The sequence below is a fragment of the Lepus europaeus genome, chromosome 17 (genome assembly GCF_033115175.1).
Source record: "Lepus europaeus isolate LE1 chromosome 17, mLepTim1.pri, whole genome shotgun sequence".
Taxonomy (NCBI): Eukaryota; Metazoa; Chordata; class Mammalia; order Lagomorpha; family Leporidae; genus Lepus; species Lepus europaeus.
The window spans coordinates 41,999,930-42,020,819 of NC_084843.1; the positions used below are offsets into that span (position 1 = coordinate 41,999,930).

General features: G+C 39.8%; 1 protein-coding gene across 3 annotated transcripts in view; it reads right to left on the bottom strand.

The window, feature by feature from the left end:
- The window catches only part of A1CF (APOBEC1 complementation factor), an 81,655-nt gene that overhangs the window by 45,633 nt on the left and 15,132 nt on the right, over positions 1 to 20,890 (bottom strand). For 2 of the 3 annotated variants that reach the window (XM_062214077.1, XM_062214076.1), the window contains exon 2: positions 8,493 to 8,637. The exons of the other annotated variant lie outside the window; for it this stretch is intronic. In XM_062214077.1, coding sequence (XP_062070061.1) covers positions 8,493 to 8,591 — 99 coding nt within the window. In that variant the 5' untranslated portion in view covers positions 8,592 to 8,637. The remainder of the gene's footprint in view (positions 1 to 8,492; positions 8,638 to 20,890) is intronic. 3 annotated transcript variants of the gene reach the window in all.

A 20,890-nucleotide genomic window follows, 5' to 3' on the forward strand; every position in this document is an offset into this window, starting at 1 on the left:
GCCAGTTGGGGAGTGAACCATCGGATGGAAGGCCTGCCTCTCTCTCTCTCTCTCTCTCTCTCTCTCTCTCTGCCTCTCCTCTCTCTGTGTAACTCTTTCAAGCAAATAAATAAATCTTTTTAAAAAATTTAAAAATAACAAGAACTTTACACATAGTGGTCAGATTTTTTTTTTTTTTACAGGCAGAGTGGACAGTGAGAGAGAGAGACATAGAGAAAGGTCTCCCTTTTCCGTTGGTTCACCCTCCAATGGCCGCCGCAGCCCGCGCACCGCGCTGATCCGAAGGCAGGAGCCAGGTGCTTCTCCTGGTCTCCCATGGGGTGTAGGGCCCAAGCACTTGGGCCATCCTCCACTGCACTCCCGGGCCATAGCAGAGAGCTGGCCTGGAAGAGGGGCAACCGGGACTAGAACCCGGTGTGCTGGCGCCGCAAGGCGGAGCATTAGCCTATTGAGCCACGGCGCCGGCCCAGATTTTTAACTAAATGTTAAAATTTGGATACTTCTCCATGACTTTGGAAATTCTTCAAAATCATGGTTTTACATGAATTTATAACTTGATAATGTAAAGATGATCATATTTTATTTGATCATTAATATTTTATTATACATTTAAGATATATTTAGTTTTTATAAAAACAAATTCCACAGTGATGAACATTCATATGTAAAAATATATTCCTTAGCTCAAAGAGTATGGTCAGTTTTAAGGCTTTACAGGAAAAGTATCCTCAAATTTTGTGGTACCCACAGCTATACTGGTTATTCAAAGCTGCCTTATATTTTCACCTGAAATTTTGATATGTTCCTTTTTTTTTTATCTCATCTACTTCACTACATTTTAAGCCTCTGTAATCCTAAGGCCTAGCTCAAGCGCATTGTTTTCCATGTGGGGCCTAAGGAAACAAAACAAAAACAACAATAAAAACATGGATATTTATTCAGTAAAGCTGTTGATTTGAGGATGGAAAGGGACCATCTAACCTCAGAAAACTTGATTGGGCTGTAGTGATTTTTTAAAAAACAGACTATTAGGATAATTGGACAAAAATGGTAGTACCATAATTTAAATCACTTGAAAATAATATTTGAGTCTAGTTTGTTAATGATATTCAGACTACTTGACAATAATCTTTACTAGACATGAGGGAGTATAAAAAAGTTCAGGAAAAATGTGCATACTTTTTAAATTCTGCATTTCCATGGATCTGTTGAAGCCTTCCTATGTGTTTAGCATTGGTTATAATAGATTTTTCAAATTATATAAACCGATCTTTGGTTGAGTGGAAAGTTTTCAGTATATGCTCATCTATGAGAATATATTTTCCTAGTTCTAGGGAGAAAATTCCAGGTGGAAGAAGCATCACATGTCAGAGTTTATAGCCTATGTCATTAATGCATTCTTGAGGAAAGTACTATCACAATGGGATTTTTTTTTCTCTGTGACTCTCAGAAAAACATGCTAACTTCAGAAAGCCTGGGAAATAGTTAGGAATGAAAAAAGTAAAGAGAAAAGCCCCACACTTAGTTACTAAGATCCTTTACATGTTAGCATGATAACACATTTTCTATCCAAATATTTCTTGATGTAATTTTGAAGCTTGAAGTTTAATTTGCCAACATTGTAATATGTATTGAATGCCTGCTGTATGCAGGGTGTTTCCTTAATCTCTTTTTCTCTGAAGTAGTTAGTAAAGCTTTCAGGCATCAATCTCCATAGAAGATGAAAAGAGAGCCCGTAAAACATAATTTCATGCATATACAAGCACATGTTATTGAAACACTTGCTATATAAAAGACTGGTGCATGTTATAAAATAATTGGCAAATTTCTATTTTTTGTAATGTATTTGTCCTGCTAGTGATAAGCAATCACAAATTCATCTCCTTCTGATTTTTGAATTGTTTTTTGGTAAGAATTCATTATTTGCTATCAGATACTATAGAGGTACAACAAAAACAAACTTTAGTTAGTAAATACCATAAAATTCTATTTAATTATTGCTTTATGACTGTTCTCAAATTGTATTGAGAGGCTTCTTGATCTTCTGTTTTGAACAGAAATGTTTTAAAGTATACTTAATATTGCTTTCTTTTTTAAAAAAAATGATAACCATTCTAATTGTTCTTATCATCTAGAATGAGATTATTGAAATATTAGGATATCAAAAAGACTAAAGGATTGTCCCTAAGTTACGAAGAGTTTGAGGCTGTTGCTGACGTATACGTGGTCTGCTCTTGTTTGCTGACTCATGACAGAATCATGGTGAATGGAGTAGGGTATGGCCAAGAGGTGAAGGCCTAGAGTGATTAAGGGCCTTATTGAAAAATCATACCAATTTGTGTGTGGTAAAAGTCAGGTTAGATTATAGGATTTCTAATTTGAAATCTTGGGGAGATTTTCCACACTTTGTAGACCCGATCAAGTGACATTTTCTAAGTCATTCATAATGATTAAATCACATATGCACTTGCATTTTGATTGAAGTTTTAGATTTAGATAGATAGCTTTTGGAATCTTAGGTTTCTATCTTTACCTGAGACCCTCTGATCCACTAGTCATTCTTCTAACAAATATTAAAATGACACATATTACAAAGTTTAGGCTTCAACACTTTTTTTTTTTTTTTTTTTTGCGGGGCTGGCATTGTGGCATAGTGGGATAAGGCACCACCTGCTCTGATGGCATCCCCAATGCAGTACTTATTAAGCCCTGGCTGCTCTGCTTCTAATACAGCTTCCTGATAATCTGCCTGGGAAGGCAGTCGAAGAAAGTTCAAGAGCCATGTGAGAGACCTGAATGAAGCTCCTGGCTCCTGGTACAGCCCCGACCATTGCAGCCATTTGAGGAGTGAACCAGAGGATGGGAAATTTCTTTCTCTTCCTCCCCTCCCTCCCTCCCTCCCTCTGCCTTTCAAATAAATAAAAAATGATCTTTTTTAAAAATTAAAAATATTGTTGCATGTCCTTGCATACTAACCTCTACAATTATGGTCTTAAACATCACAATATAATAAATCCTCATGCTATAAATCTGACCTGAAATTTTGGCCAATAGAAATGGAATCCTAGCCTTTGAATCTGGCATGTTCTAACCTCTTTTCCCTTACTTTCCTCACCAGATAACTGAGGGGTGATCATGGTAGCTACCTTGTGGTGCTGTAGTAAGAATTAAATGAAATAATATACACAATCAATTAGAATATAAGTTCCTGATGCATGTTTATTATTTTTTGTTATCATAGTGATTACTGTTAATGCAAGAGCTAACACACTGCTTTTCTCTTTTCTATTATGCCAATGTTCCTAAATCATAGCATTAGGTTTTACAAAATGATCTCCACTGATATTTGAGGCTCTTTTTTAAAAATAGAATATTTGCAAGCTCTATCCATTGATATATTAGTATTATATTATAGTTTTCTGTCCTGCAGAGTTAGTTTTTTAAAAAGATTTATTTATTTATTTATTTATTTGAAAGTCAGAAATATAGCAAGAGAGAAACAGAGACAGAGAGAGAGGAAGGAAGGAAGGAAGGAAGGAAGGAAGAAGGGAAGGAGAGAAGGAGGGAAGGAGGGAGGGAAGGAGGGAGGGAGGGAAAGGAAAGGAAAGGAAAAAGGAAAGGAAAGGAAAAAGGAAAGGAAAAAGGAAAGGAAAGGAAAGGAAATCTTCCATCTGCTGGTTCTCTCCCCAAATAGCCACAATGGCCAGGGCTTGGTCAGGCTGAAGCCAAGAGCCAGGAACTTCCTGCAGGTCTCTAATGTGGGTGCAGAGGCCCAAGCACTTGGGCAATCCTCCACTGCTTTCCCAGGCACATTAGCAGGGAGCTAGAACAGAAATGGAGCAGCCAGGTCATGAACTGGTGCCCATATGGAATACTGGAGCACAGATGGTGGCTTAACCCTATGGGTCACAGCACTGGCCAGTTTAAAAAACTGTGGAGTTTTTTAAAATGATCACTTTTAGTGACTGCATGTTGTCTCATTTGTAACAGGATTTTAAGATGCAACTGGGGGGCTGGCACCGTGGCTCACTTGGTTAATCCTTCACCTGTGGTGCCGGCATCCCATGTGGGCACCAGGTTCTAGTCCCGGTTGCTCCTCTTCCAGTCCAGCTCTCTGCTGTGGCCTGGGGAGGCAGTGGAGGATGGCCCAAGTGCTTGGGCCCCTACACCTGCATGGGAGACCAGGAGGAGGCACTGGGCTCCTGGCTTCGGATTGGCGCGGCACCAGCCGTGGAGGCCATTTGGGGGATGAACCAACGGAAGGAAGACCTTTCCCCTCTGTCTCTCTCTCACTGTCTAACTCTATCTGTCAAATAAAAAAAAATGCAACTGGACTCTGAGCCTGTCGTTTAGATAGTCAACCAAGCCACTAGAGCACCTAGTGGGCCAGGAGGTAGCAGGACACAGTTTTTGGGTTTTTTGTTTGTTTTCCATTTTTAGCTTCCTCACAAGAGTTGAGCTTAGGGAGATTGGAGAGTCTGAGCACAAGCCTTGGAAACTACATAATGACATCCTGTTGCATGGGGATTCCTAGTTCCTCCTAAGAGACAGGAACTGGGGGGTGCTGCTCCGGTTTCATAGATCAGGGCAGAGCAGTAGGGAAACCAATTAGAGAGCTGGGTATGCACTTCCTGCCTTTGGAGAACACACTAGGCTGGTGTGTCTAACTCACTCCTGAAGTGTCTAGGGTGAGCTACAGGGTGGCCTGCTGCTTATGTGTTGGCAGGAGAGGTGGCTCTTTGTGTCAGCTGTACTTCTGGATTTTATGGGTGGAGAATGTCTGGGCATTTCTAGGGAACAAGAGTGTGGTAATAAGTAAGAATGGCAATTATCTTCCATCCTCTCCAGGAAAGCTGTCTCCAGCATCAAAAAGAGCTACGCAGGAGGAGGCTAGGCCAAGTACACCAGCTGGGTGAGAGGCCACAGTGGTGCAAGGAAGGATGTCTGTGACCCTACAAAGCACCCCCCAAGCTTTCAATAGCTGTCTGGCCCGGAGAGCCCAGCACTACAAGTCAAGTAAGTATTTTTCTTCTTCCTCTCTGCTTTTTATGAAAATTTTAAAATTTTATCTGCACTTTATTTGAAAGGCAGAGGGACAGAGACAGAAAGATCTTCCATCCGCTCGTTCACTCCCGAAATGCGTGAAGCAGCTAGGACTGGGCCAGGTCAGAGACAGGAGCTTAGAACTCAGTCTGGGTCTCCCATGTGGGTGGCAGGGACCCGATGGCTTGAGTCATCACCTGCTGGGATCAGATGTGGAACTGAGATTCAAGCTGAGGTACAGTAATAGGGGATACGGCATCCCCAGCGGTGTCCCAAGCCCTGCATATAACGCTTGCCCCTGCCTTGCCTCTATCCCTCCCTCTGCTTCAGTCCTCAGTCAGTAATTGTAGTTGGCACAGTGGGGTAGCAAGAGTGAAGCATTAAAGCGGGACAACAGAAACCACCCTCTAACTTGGGAAAGGGTAGTGGCTCTAACTCTGGATATTGTTACATTTTCATTCTTATTCTGGACTAAAACTATTAATTTTTCAGTGAAGGATCATTTACCATCTGAAAGTTACCAGGAAAGTCATGAGATGGCCCTGAATTTCATCTGGAAGAAAATGAAGAATCAGTATCTAGAATAAAATTAATGTATAATTTATATTGTCTTGGGATTATTTCCTATAAGTTATGCTTATTAATGTAATAATTATATATTCACAACTCACTTAATTATTCCATTTTTATTGATTGAGATTTATGACAGATGTTATAAATGTTACACTAGATAGGTTTATGCATTTTTTTTAATCTTTTATTTAATGAATATAAATTTCCAAAATACAACTTATGGATTACAATGGCTTCCCCCCCCCCCATAACTTCCCTCCCACCCGCAACTCTCCCCTTTCCTGCTCTCTCTCCCCTTCCATTCACATCAAGATTCATTTTCAATTCTCTTTATATATAGAAAATCAGTTGAATATATATAAAGTAAAGATTTCAACAGTTTGCCCTCAAATAGCAGCACAAAGTGAAAAATACTGTTGGAGTACCAGTTATAGCATTAAATCACAATGTACAGCGCATTAAGGACAGAGATCCTACATGATATTTTTTTTAGTACATTGTGGGTCATTGGCAAACAGGAACATTCTTATATACAAACATTTGACAGACTGCTTCTTAGAAGGGTTAAAATGCTTTTCATTACCATTGTATTTGCATGAAAATTTCAGACTCTAAGAAATGCACAAAAATGATTTTAAAGCGTTTTTATAATTGTAAAAGTTTCTGTCAAAAGAAAATCTTTTCTAAATTGTGCCTGAGCAGATACACAAGAACATGAATTTTTAAGTATATCGGGTTTTTAAAATATTTCTTTTTATTTGAAAGTCAGTGACACACAGAGAGAGAAGGAGAGGCAGAGAGAGAGCGAGAGATCTCCCATCCACTGGTTCACTCCCCAGTTGGCCACAATGGCCGGAGCTGTGCCAATCCGAAGCCAGGAGCCAGGAGCTTCTTCCGGGTCGCCCATGCAGGTGCAGGAGCCCAAGGACTTGGGCCATCTTCTACTGCTTTCTCAGGCCACAGCAGAGAGCTGGATCAGAAGTGGAGCAACTGGGACATGAACCAGTGCCCATATGGGATGTGAGCACTGCAGGCGGCGGCTTTACCCGCTGTGCCACGGCACCAGCCCCAGTATATTAGTTTTATGGACTTCAAGTCCTATAGAATTTTCTCTATGAATTATTAAATACTGCTTTTGGAGTATAAGGATACATAGAAATTTTTCAAACTTTTATTTTGAAATCCATTAATTTTGGAGATGAAATCATTTAAAATTTATTAATGATCCTAAATTAATTTGACTCCTATTAAGTATTTAGAAAGCCACTAAACCTCCTTTGACTTAAATGAGACTTTAAAAAAAGTAAGCCATGAAATAATAGAAATGTATTGAAATCTTTAAAATGCCTAAATGGGGGGCCGGCGCTGTGACATAGCAGGTAAAGTGTCCGCCTGCAATGCCCACATCCTATATGAGCACAGGTCCACGTCCCGGCTGCTCCACTTCCAGTCCAGCTCTCTGCTATGGCCTGGGAAAGCAGTAGAAGATGGCCCAGGTCCTTGTGCCCCTGCACCCACTTGGGAGACCCGGAAGAAGCTCCTGGCTCCTGGCTCCTGGCTTCAGATTGGTGCAGCTCCAGCTGTTGTGGCCAATTGGGGTGTGAACCATCGGATGGAAGACCTCTCTCTCTCTCTCTCTACCTTTCTTCCTCTCTGTGTGTAACTCTGACATTCAAGGAAAATAATAAATCTTAAAATAAAATGTGGTACAGTGGGTTAAGACACTGCTTGGGACACAAGCATATGAGAGAGCCCATTCATGCCCTGGCTACACTGCTTCTGATCAGCTTCCTGCTGGGAAGGCATGGGATGATTCAGGTACTCGGGCCCCTGCCATTCATGTGTGAGATCCTGATGGAGTTTCTGCCTTCTGGCTTTGGGCTGGAAAGCCCTGGCTGTTGCTGCCATTTGGGGTTGAACCAGTGGATGGAAAATCTCTCTCCCCCACCTACACCCCTCTTTCTCTCTCTCCCTCTGATACTTTGCCTTTCAAATAAATAAATCAATGAAAACCTAAAAAACATGTTTCATTAGGATGAAGAATATAAATAACTTCAAGTAATGTATTATGTTTAACAAACCATGCCATGATTTACAGGATTAATTTAAAATTGTTCATTTTGCAGCAGTCTGACAAAGTAACATCTAATAAAAGGACACTGTTATACATTTTAATGTTAATCACTTATGACCTTTGTATTCATAATAGTGCCTGGATTTGGTTAAGGTGGAGAAATATGTGGGTGAATTACAATAGCTGAGGAATTAAAATACTTTGGCTATAAAAAGAACACTATTTCTTAAAATAAGTAATTTAGGTTTTTAACACTAGTTTTCCTCTTAATGCAGCCTAAGTACTCTGAATGATAGTCTTATAAGGAAAATACTAATATGTAGATAGTTCCTGAAAACCAACACCTGTCAATAGACCACTTTAAGTTTTTTCCTTTTCCAAATGCTAAATGTAGACAGAGGTTAGTATTATATTTTCTAGACTGGATGAGTAGGGTCGCTGAGATAATAAGCTGGAGTACTTAGGCTGACATCCCTATATTTTCTACCTAGTGTTTCTGGAAACTAACGCTGGTGCTGAGCAGTTTGCTCTCTGCTGTATTCCTGAAACATTCCAGCTGCCTAAAATGACCTTTCAGAATTGCGATAGTCTCTAATTCTGTTTTCAAATGACAAATTCAGTTTGAATGGACAACCCAGAGTAGAACATCACCAGCAGGTGTGATTTCCTTCTTTTGGAAAGGGACGGCTCATCTAAAGAGTCATGCAACTGACTGCTCACATTCTGCATCTTGGGACCACTAAGAGTCCCGTCACTCTGATCTCAGTGGTGAGTCTCGGCAGGTGTGACAAGAATTTCCTACCTGGACCAAGCTATATCCTGTACGCTGGATCAGTGCGCGGAGGGCTGCTTCCTTCTGGGTGCCGCTCAATCCATCCCCGGATTTGTGATTTGATTCCATTGAGAGTGATTATCAGCAAAAAATCAGGTTTAATTAGGGTTGCTCACTGAAACCAAATTTAAGATAAATTAAGTAAATTAATATTAACAAATCCAAACTTGTCCTTTTTGTGAAGGTCATCTTTAGAAAACATTCTCTATAAATGAATTATGAAGAATAGAGCTACAGCCATACACAAACAAGGCTGGTTAAATATACTCATTAAAAAAGAATTTTTAAAAAAATTTCAACTTTAGTTGAAATTTAGAAGTAAAAAACAAATAATAGCCACTCCCTAGTTAGAATGCAGATCTGTAAGTCTCGACACAGTTACTTCATGCCCCAAATGACCATGACAATTAAAGGAATAAAAAGGATGGTCCTTATAGACGTGAAAGAACACCATCACTAAGTCTAACAGCTAAGAAAATGCATCCAGAGTCTCTAAGATTAACCGTCATTTACCTATTTTATGTGTTGCCTAACACTTCTATCTACTTACTCTCCCAAGATAAATTTCTAGTACAGAGTATGCTGATGTTAGATATGCAGAAGTCATCATACAAACTACTATATGTTAACAAATCTATGCAGATTTTGGAAAAAATGGACTCTTTTGAATGGGAATACTGGAAGGACCTGCTGTCACAAAGATAATATGCTACATCCATCCACCAATCAGCAGAGTGCATGAAACTCTTCGCAAACCCAAAGAAATGATGAAAGTTAACAAAGGTTCATGTTTGTGTTGGATGGGGTGTGTACAGCCTGCAGGCTGTACAAGGTCCACAAGATCATTTGGTCTGGCCCCACCAAGGCAACTACAGGTGGGACTGGGATTTCAATAAATCTGTAGCAGGCTAGTTTTTAAGTTGATAATTTTGTATGGCCCACAAATGATATTATAAATATCCAAATGACCCTAGGTAGAAAAAAGGTCCCCACCCCTGTAGATGTGGATATATAATTGCAATAGTTCATTGTCTATACTTTCTGATGTGGTCACATGAACTAAATGTGATGGTTACTTAAATCCACAGGTTCCCACCAAGGGCATGGCCATCTGGAAGGTTACAACCTGTAGTGGTAGAGGCCCCAAAGGATCTCAAGGGCTGGCCGGTTTGCAGGTGAGTGACTCAGTGAAGGTTCTCTGCTGGGTTTCCTCTTTGGTTGCTCTGCTCTGCCAATCAGGGCCGAGGAAATGTTCAAATCGAATCCAACTCTACTGCGTTTGACTACAGACCCTTTTGAAAATTTTGGGTCATATGACTTGAGATTTTCTACTCAGTTTGTCATTGTCATATAAAGATTCAGAATGAGTAGGCCAGTAATAATTTGAGAAACCAAGGAAAAGTGAAGCTGATATGATCATTTCAGAAAAATGCAACATGAAAGTTTTTCTGTTACTAAAATTACTGCAACTTAGTAATAGTAGTAATAGCAATAATATTAGTACAATTAAAAGTAGTATTCATATTACTGTTATAAGTAATGACAGCAACAGGTATTCTGTTTCTAAAGTAATAGAACTTAAAAAAATTCCCAAACTAATTTACAAGCCTCAGTTAGATAATAATGTTTTCAATGTAATTTATAAGATAAAAGTGAAAATAAGAAATTCCAGAGAGAATACTCAATTACTGTTTTAGGGATCGAAGCATGTCATCCTGCATTTATATATATAAAATCATGACCATTCTTGCCTTTGACCTTTCTGATAACGCTTGCTTGCTCCTGACCCAGGTCAAGTCAGTTTACATTCATTTATAGTTTCAAGAACAAATTTGGCGGTGCCGTGGCTCAATAGGCTAATCCTCCGCCTAGTGGCACCGGCACACTGGGTTCTAGACCCGGTCGGGGCGCCGGATTCTGTCCTCGTTTCCCCTCTTCCAGGCCAGCTCTGCTGTGGCCCGGGAGTGCAGTGGAGGATGGCCCAAGTGCTTGGGCCCTGCACCCACATGGGAGACCAGGAGAAGCACCTGGCTCCCGCCTTCGGATCAGCATCCTGTGTCGGCTGCAGCGCGCCCGCCGCGGCAGCCATTGGAGGGTGAACCAACGGCAAAAGGAAGACCTTTCTGTCAGTCTCTGTCTACTCTGCCTGTCAAAAAAAAAAAAAAAAAAAAAGAACAAATTTGATTAGTGCTGACTGCATGTCGACTCCAATCCCTGCTCAGCTTTTGGGCATTGTTTTATGGGCAACCTGCAAATTTACTGTTACCAATTTTATTGTCTATCCTTAGCAAAATCCAGTGGATTTTTTAAAAAGCCTGACTTGATATCTTGACTAAGACACCTTAGAAAGTTTCTCTGTGATTGTGACGTTTTGATATATATAAAGCAATCCAGGGGGGGATTCACTGACACACTGAAAGTATAAATACTTTTCCTATGAGACATAGGGGTAAAGTGAAGCCTATATTGGGTCTGCAATCCTGTGATGAACATAATTATAGAAATCTCTATGAAACAGTGCACATCCTCTAAAACAGATAAATATATACAAAAGATTTATGAAGAAAATTGGCCTGTAAGACAAGTTCTAATTTTTGCATTGTTCCAATTGTTACTACAATTGTCTTTGGGTCAGAACACTCAAACTTTCACACTGTGCTGAATTAAACCCACAAGAGCTGGGAGGCTGTGTTTGGCATCTGATGGGGTTATTTATGTATGTCTTCCAGCTCTTTGAAGGCAAAGTCTGTAGTCTTTTGACCAACCTGTAGATTTGCTCTATGCAGAACTTCATCTTTTCCATGAAAAAGTTAACAATTTATGGTGAAATGAGTTTCTGTTTGTAAAAGGTACCTTTAGTTTTGGTTAATAATTAATAAAGGAGATAAAAGGTATTTTGAGGTATTTTGACATCAGGATGGTCTTTGGATCAAGTGTGAATTCACTCTGAATTTACTGAGAAAATCTGAATAACATCTCAACATAATTGCAAGTCAAGGGAAATCAGGCATAGAAATAAAATTCAGAATTTTCTACAAGAGAAAGTTGATCTTCAATTTCTTAATTCTCAAAAACAACTCCCCCTACCAATGTTGACCCAATTTAAGGGGTGAACTTGAATCCTAGATAAATATTTTTTCAAGCAAGTCAAACTTTTCTTTAAAAACTTCGTCAATTTAAAATAAAGGTTTTGCAATATATTTCCTAATTTAGTTCGTGTCAATTCTCCAGAACTGAGACTACCACGTTTTGAAAGAGAAGAGTTCCCAGTGGCATTTACTGAGCTGACAGAATTCATACCCTACGCAAAACAGGCAGTAAGACCCTTGAAGCTAGAGGAAATCACTCATGAGTATTTATCAAGTATTAATTAAAAATTTCTTCAATATTTACTGCCTTTTGAGAGTTTTTGAGATGAGGGAATGAAGCAGAAAGTAAAAAAGGCCCTTTCTCCACAAAAATTGCATGGTTTTATAGTGGCTGTCAGAGGCAATAAACAAGATCCATAAGTAAAATGTAGTGTGCTTATGATGCTTTCTGAGGAGAAGATAAATAATGGAAGAGGACCATGAAATGCGTTTGTGGTTGGTAAACAGTCCATATGATACTGAGAAAGTAGGTGTGGGAAGAGACCAGGATGAAGTGAGGGAAGTAGTTGGAGTAGAACACTGTACTCAGGGCACTAGGCAAGAGGAAGGACTGAGGTGGCAGCTTGTGTGGAGATGAATGAGAACTGAGAGTAGAGATTAGGGAAAGAATGGCTGCCTGGATCACGGAGCATCTTGTCATCACAGTAAGGACTATGGCTTGGGAAGCCAGAGTCTTAACAGTATTGTACTCAGGTTTTTAGCAGAATCGTTCTGATTGTTGAGAAAACATGGGAGGGAGGGGGATGTAGGGCAGAGACCAGGATGAGGCAAAAGAGATGAATAATACAAACACAGGGCTGATCTTGTTTTTATGTAAAACCTTGCTGTTCATTCTGGAGTTATTGCATTGGCTTTGATTGTTTCAATGAAAATATCCTTTGTTTTGATCACTGAATTTTTTGTACCCCCACAAGTTTGCCTTTCTTGTCTCATTGAATTCACTTGAGTGTGTAGAGTTGGGAGAGTCAAGCAGGGAGACAGAAGTCACTGCCACACCCAGGTAAAAGATGGCGGTGGCTTGTACTAGTGTTGACAGTGGTGATGGTAGAAAGTGGCCAATCTTGGCGATATTACAGGATGATTGGATGTGTTGTGTGGGAAGAAAATAGGCATCCAGGGAGACACTAAGTTTTTTAGCCTAGGTAACCAGAAGAATGGGGTTGAAGAATAGCAATTTTGTGGCAGAAGCACTTCAGCTGTTTTGGGCATGTTGCTATTGAGTTGTCTTTTAAACATACACCTGGCAAACTTGAGTTGTCAGGTAGCTACAATGTAGGAATGTGAATTTCATGGGATAATTTCAGGCAGGCACTATTGACATGGACACTATCCATGGAGAGATGACATTTAAGCTGTGACACTGGATGAGATCATTTAAAGACTAAGTAAAGTAGGTCCAGGACTGGTCTTTGGGGGCACTGAAGCTTCTGGAAACCAGGGAGGTAAGGAGGAATTGCAAAGGAGATTGAGAAAACAGGAAAAAGATAGGAGGAGAAATAGGAAAGTGCGGTAGTTTGGAATCAAGGTAGGATTTTGAGAACAAGCAAGCGATCAATTACAGCAAATCCTACTAAGTCAGATGGAATAGAGCCTGTCTAGGAAAATGGACCCTGGGACTGGGCTCTGTGGGCTCAGATCTCTTGCTGTGTGCTCTGGGCAAGTTCCTTAGCCTATCTGTCTCAGTATCTTCAACTGAGGCAATAACATTATCTCTCTCCAGATCACTATGAATTTTATATGACCAGAGTATTGAAAGGACTTTGAAAGACCTCCTATAATATAATGAATGGCAAATTAACATTAAGCATATGTATATAAAACAGGAAGAAGAGGGAGGCAATATAACCACTAAGCAACTCAACTCTATCTGGAAATTCTGCTCTAAGATTCATGGAATGGCACTATTGTCCAGATGAGAATGAGCCAAGAAAGGGGCTAAGGAATGGAAGCTGGGTGAAGGGAGTTTACGGTTAGTATTGTAGGCAGGAAATGCTCATAAACCCTTTCTTTTTTTCTCTCTCTCTTTTTTTTTTTTTTTTTTTTTTTAGTGGGAGGTAAAATAGCAAGGTTTATTAGGGAAGGGACATCCATAAGAACGGATGGGCACCTCTCCAGACAGGACCTGGGAGAGAGTGCTGTCGCTCGGACTGGGGGGGTGGGGAGGAGCGAGGTTACATGTTGAGTGGAGAGATTACACCTGACCAGGCCAGGCGGGCGGCTCAGCAGAGAGGCAGAGGGCTGAGCTCGCCATCAGGTTGAGGCTGCGGGTTTTTAAGGAGATGGGTCTTGCTTCCCCACCTCTGCTCCTCTTGGAAGCATCTGCTTCCCCATCTGTGAACTGGGGTAACAAGTGTGTTGTGGATCATGATGTTGTGAAGATGACCTGAGAAAACCCCGGGGAAGGGTTTCTTTTAGATGTAGCATGTTGCAAATGCTCCAGCATGACTAAATGTTCCTGCTGATGAGTGGTGTTAGAGGACTTTGGCAGAGTGGAGGAACAGCGCCATGACCCCAGAAAGGCCGTCGGAGATCTCATCACTTAGCATCTAGGTGCCTCCCTTTTCTTGCTGCCTTATATTCATTCTTAAAAATGAGCGAAGGAGGGACTAATACCAGAAACCAGAAATTCCCTCTGCTTTATAGAGTTCTTTTGAAGATGAAATATTAACACACATTTAAAAGATTTGGTTCCTGGCATTTAGTAACTGTCCGATGAATGTTAGCTGTTATATACTTTTATTGTGATTTTTAATCTCTATCTAATTCCAAGAGAGTTTCAAAACCAATGTGGAAAGGATAAAGTCTCAAGCCCTTGGCATGACAATTGTCCCTTCAGGATTAGATTGCAGATGTCCTTTGCAGTGTCATTCACATACCATGACTCTGGGAGTTAATTTATCTTCTGTCACTCTCGGGCTGTGTGGTTGGCATGCCTTTTTCTTCCATGTCTTCTGACTTTATCACATTAGAAATCCCTCCTGACTTGATTGAAATGTTGTCTGCTCTGTGATGCTTTCTTTGACAACCTCCATAGGTGACAAAAAGTGTCACCTCCTCAAATGCTGCCAAGAAAGCCTGCACATTCCTGCATACAGTACGTCAATGACCTGCTTTCATGTCTATCAGTCTCACTAAGCTGTGAGCTTTCTGAGTTAGGGATGATCTCCTATTCATCTTTCTTTGCCCAGAAGGTTTAATCTGACATTACGCTGGTGCTCAATAGATACTTGGGAGACAGGCAAGAAATTTCAGATCAGTGATTTGGTAAATTACAGCGACTTGCATGCAATCAGAAGTAAAATTAACATAAATCTAATGTCCTAATACTTACTGTACTTTTTTTCTCCCCAATCACCTTACAAAAGTTCTATGCTGGTATGAACTTGATTTATGTAAGAAATTGATCTTTGTGGTTTCTCTGCATTTATGAATATGTCGTTATATTTCACAGAGACAAGAATAGTAGAAATTTTAGGTACAAAGAGATTGAAAACTGAAGTTGGTATTTGAATACACTTTTCTTCTGTCTGCTTATCTGGTTTTATAGTTGGAATGTCAGTGTCCATTTTATCAAAAGAGGGACCTAAATTCGGAGTTCAAGATTGCTGCCTTCCTAAAAGTCAAGGAGGGACTGAAATGAACATATCTCATCACTTAGGCTGCTCAATAGAAATTTCCAGAATTCACTGTGGGGCAAGGTCAGAGCTACAGTTCCTGGCCTGATGACCTCGTGTGCCCAAGGGTCATGGTTCAGGGGAGGTGGCAATGAAACAGACGATAAGAGAGTTGGAAGAGAGGAGCAAGTATGGGTGTGTGTCTGTGGGGTGAATTCTGACTTCTCCATATCCAGACCTGTTAGATGGATAGTACATGAAGCTGTGTAATTATAACCTGATCTAGAAAGAGCAAACACATACACTTTGTGCAGAAAAATCAGTCATCAATCCCATTTGGAGAATCAAGTTGTAGAAAGAAAACTAGGAGAAATTTTTAAGTGATATTTATCTAGATTTGCCCAAAATTAGGGCAATGGTGGAAAATTTCTCTGGAGGATTATGGGCTGGAAGCTAGGAAAGCAAAGATAGTGGGAAAATACATTTCATTTTGTTTTAAAAAGTCTCTCAAAATGGTAAGTTAGGAGTGACATGAGGCAAAAGTAAGAGAAGCGTATGACAGGAAAGCACATTAAAGAGTCAACAAAGAATAGCTTGGAAAGGCAAAAGCAGACGTGGTGACTGTGAATGAGGCGGAGAACAAACAGGAGACGAAAACAGGGAATTAAAGTCTTTTTGGTTAAAAACTAAAGGAAGTGATTGTCCTCAGCTTTAGCAAAAGGATCAACAAATACTAATTTAGTATCTGCTGTTTACCTAGCACTGTGGTAGACAACATGGAGTTGGAAAATAGAAGAGCTGTTATGATTATATTTACTATCTATTTCTCTAATAGCATTTTCACAAGAGATTGGGTAAAGAAACCAAATGAGGATGAAGACCATTTGTGACTTGTAAGCTGAGGAGTGGGGGCCCTATGGGTCTCACTTGCATAGGGACCTCTCCAAGAATCCAGTCTTTGCCCAATGCTTTCTTGTTCCCTGACATTGCATGATGTGGGCTGGACATAACTCCAGTGTACCAGGCAGAGTTGCAAGTGGTTTTGGCCTGAATTTCAGCCTTTGACTTTCTCGAAAGCTCCAGATAACACTGAAATGGTTTGTGAAGGATTAGTGACCACAGTTCATGCATTTGTCTAATGATGTTCAGTAAATATTACCTTGCATTGTTTCATAAAAGAAATATAATTCAGCTCTAATATTCACCTTGGAAAAATGTTTTATGATTGCTCTTAAGTTTATTTTGGCAGTGAATTAATGTGATAGCTGGTCATTTAGCCATGTATCATGAAACAGAGTGAAATTACCAGAAACTATGTAGTGTATCTGCATTCCAAAAAGTGTCTTTAAAGTCATCAAAGTTGCAATATGTGACATACTCCAAACTGTGTGTGTATATGTGTGTGTGTATCAACAAAAGCAAGCAAACCCAAAAGAACTTCTATTAACCAGAACTAGCTGGGTTACTGTGGTATTAGTAATCAATGACACATTGATTTGGGTGCACTAATTTGCTCTTTGAGTACTTGCTTTGGCAGCATATATACTAAAATTGGAACAATTTGTGTTTTGATGAATTAATGAAAAGAAATTCTAGCTGTTCAGAGTATTATATTAATTTTCTTTGCAACTATGGACAACATCCTTCTCTGTGGTTGATTACATAGTCTTAGAGAAGGGCAAGCATGCATTTAAACTGAGTTCTGCCACTATGACTATTGAACTCTTCTAAACCTGGTTTCCTATTCTAAAAACAAGATTGGGATGGGGCCAGACCTGTGGCATACAGATAAAGTCACCGCCTGCAATGCCGGCCTCCCATGTGCATGCTGGTTTGAGTCCTGGCTGCTCCATTTCCGAGCTCCCTGAGCACCATTGTCCAGCTTCCTGCTGATGCTTCTGGGAAAGCTTCAGAAGGTGGCCCAAGTCCTTGGGCTCCTGCACCAATGTGAGTGACCCAGAAGAAGCTCCTGGCTCCTGGCTTTGGCTTGGCCTGGTCCCTGCTGTTGTGGCCACTTGGGGAGTTAATCAGCTGATGGAGGATCTCTCTCTTGCTCCCCCCACCCCACCATGTGTATGTGTCTAACTCTTTCAAATAAATGAAATAAATCTTTAAAAAAACAAAAATGGGAATGTTGATACTTAACTTGAAATTGTTGTTGTTTTAAAAGGACTATATAAATAATGGATATGAGAGCACAGTGGTTGGCATTCAGAAAGTGCTCAGTAAAGATTGCTTTCTTGCTCCATATAAGCTGTGTTCATTGACTGACCTTAGCTATCATCTGTGAATTTCTCATTGGTCATTGTCCTTTCTAGCAATTGTCAAGGAGAGAGAAATGCAGTTTTGTTTGTTTGTTTGTTTTTTTTTGGACAGGCAGAGTGGACAATAAGAGAGAGAGACATAGAGAAAGGTCTTCTTTTTGCCATTGGTTCACCCTCCAATGGCCACCGCGGCCGGTGCATTGATCCGAAGACAGGAGCCAGGTGCTTCCTCCTGGTCTCCCCTTCGGGTGCAGGGCCCAAGCACTTGGGCCATCCTCCACTGCACTTCCAGGCCACAGCAGAGAGCTGGCCTGGAAGAGGGGCAACCGGGACAGAATCCGGCGCCCCGACCGGGACTAGAACCTGGGATGCCGGCACCACAGGTGGAGGATTAGCCTATTGAGCTGTGGCGCCAGCCTGAAATGCAGTTTTAAATGTATTATATATGTTCTTTCGTAATGCCTTAATAATTAATCTAGTTATTTTATTTATGCTTTTTTCACTTCTTGCTGGGAGAAGTCCTTATGGTTGTGAGATTATGCATATTTTCATCTGTTATAGAATATGTTAGTTAATGAAAATTAGACAAAACTAACCAAACCAAAATACATAGTGATAAGGAGGCATTTGAATAAATAGTGGTATAGTACAGTTAATCTACTGATATTCTGATGGAACATATAATAACTTAGAAAAATACTTGTGGATATAATCAAGTATAAAAGGCTGGTTACAAAAACAATGTGTGGTTTTATTTCCTTTGTGCTAATTTTTACAGTCATAAAGACCTGCATTATATTAAGCTAATTAGTTAACTCTGGATGGTGGATTAGCAAATTACTTTTATTTTCCTAATTCTTATTTGTTTTTAGCTTTCTTTTATATGTAACTCTTACTCATATTTTTAAAAGCTAAAATTGCATTCATAATAATAAATGGATGTTCATTTCTATTTTGGGGGCCTAGTGTTACAGAGAGTTAAGCTGCTGGCTGCAATGCTGGCATTGCATATCAGAGTGCTAGTTGGAGTCCAGCCAATCCACTTCCCACACAGCTTTCTGCTGCTGTGCCTGGGAGGGCAACAGATAATGGTCTAAATATTTGGGTCCCTACCACCCATGTGGGAGATTAAGATGGAGTTCCAGGCTCCTGGCTTCAGCCTGGCCCAGACCTGGTTGTTGCTGCCCTTTGGGGAATGAACCAGTGGATGGAAGCTGTATCTCTCTCTCTGTCCCTCTCTTTCCTTCTCCCTCCCCACCCTCTCTCCCTCTCTCTCTTTCTCTGCCTTTCAAACAAATAAGTCTCTAGAGAAAGATTCCATTCTGAAGAAGTTGCTGCTATTCATTAGAAAACAAAACAAAAAAACTGAAAATAAGCATTTACCTAAAGAAGCTAGGAAAGGAATAAAATGGGCTAACAGAAAAGAGAAGGAATAAAAGATAAACAGTGTTAACAGAGCAAAAATCTATAGTCTTGATCAATGTAAGAGCTGATTGAAAAGATTAATACATTAGCATATTAAACTGGTAAAGCCACTATGGAAGACAGTTTGGAGATAGCTCAGAAATCTGAATATAGCCCTACCACACGATGCAGCCATCCCACTCCTCAGAATTTACCCAAGGGAAATTATATTGGCAAATACAAGAGCTATCTGCACCTCAGTGTTTATTGCAGCTCAATTCACAATAGCTAAGACATGGAATCAACCTAAATTTCCATCAATAGAAGACTGGATAAAGAACTTGTGAGATATGTACTGTCTAGAATACTATTCAGTGGTAAAAAAAAAAAAAATGAAATCTGGTCATTTGCAACAAAATGGAGGAATCTGGAAAACATCATGCTGAATCAAATAAGCCAGTCCCAAAGGGACAAATATTACACGTTCTCCCTGATCTGTGACAATTAACTGAGCACCTAAAAGGAAACCTATAGAAGTGAAACTGACACTATGAGAAGCAGTGACTTGATCAACCCTTGTCCTGACTGTCAAGGAACAGCTTACTATTTTATTCTTTTTAGTATTTTCTTTTTTCTACTTAATACCATTGGTTGAACTCTTAGCCCAGAATTATTCCTAGGTGTTTAAATCCATTTGAAGATTGATTCCTGTTAAAAATAAGAGTGGAAATAAGAGAGGGAGGAGATGAACAATTCGGCACATGCTCCCTCAGACTTACCCCTAAGGTACTTTACCCTAAGGGTTAAGCTAAAAACTTGCCATGGGACTCCAAATCCCATTAAGTTGGCAGGTACCAATGCCATCTTACTAAAGTGATCAGTTTAAGTTCAAAACTGATCATAAAGATAGGATTAAGTGTCAAATGGATCACATAAATAAGACCAATGTCTGCTAATAATAATTAATATAATTAAAAAAGGGAACAATCCAACATGGGAAGCAGGCCACACAGCAGACTCTTAGAATGACAAATGCCTTAAATAGCACTCTGGCCTCAAATTCAGCCCTTAAGGCATTCTGATCTGGCTAAAAAAGCCCATGAGAGCATTTCAGGCATGGAAAGCCAACACACTGTGGCAAAAAGTTACCTAAATTAAAGAACTCTGTGAGTGAGGTCCCGGTAGAAAGAAGGGGCCATTAAAGAAGGAGGTACCTTTCTCTGAAGGGAGGAGATAACTTCTATTTTGATTATGGCCATCTAAATAATGTCAGAGTATGTAAACTCAAGAGGCTTCCATGGCCTTGGCAGCTCATGACAAGAGCCTCAGGTGATCACTAATGTCATAAATAAGTGTCAATTGTTAAATGAACAACAGGAGTCATTGTGCACTTGCTCTCCATGTAGGACCTCTGTCCTTAATGTGTTCTACTATGTGAATTAACGATAAAAGTAGTACTCAAACAGCACTTTATATTTTGTGTATCTATGTGAGTGCAAACTGTTGAAATCTTTACTTAGTAGAGTTGATCTTCTGTATATACAGATAATTAAAAATGAATCTTAATGAAGAATGGGAGAGGGAGTAGGAGATGGGATGGTTTGCAGGTGGGAAGGTGGTTATGGGGGGAAGAACCACTATAATACAAAAGTTTTACTTTCAAAATTTATATTTATTAAATAAGTTTTCTTAATTTTTTTAAAAAATTTAAAAAATGTAAAAAATATATTAGCATATTGCTAGCAATCATGACAAGATAAAAGGGAGAAAATATATTTCAAAAACAAAAGGAAAAAGTGGATACAACCACAGATTGAGGCTTTTTTAAAAAAAAATATTTTTACCAAAAATTTAGAAAGTAGAGATTTAGTGGACAATTACTTAAAAATATAAATTTTAGAAATTGCCTTAAGGATAAGTTACAAATCTGAACAAGC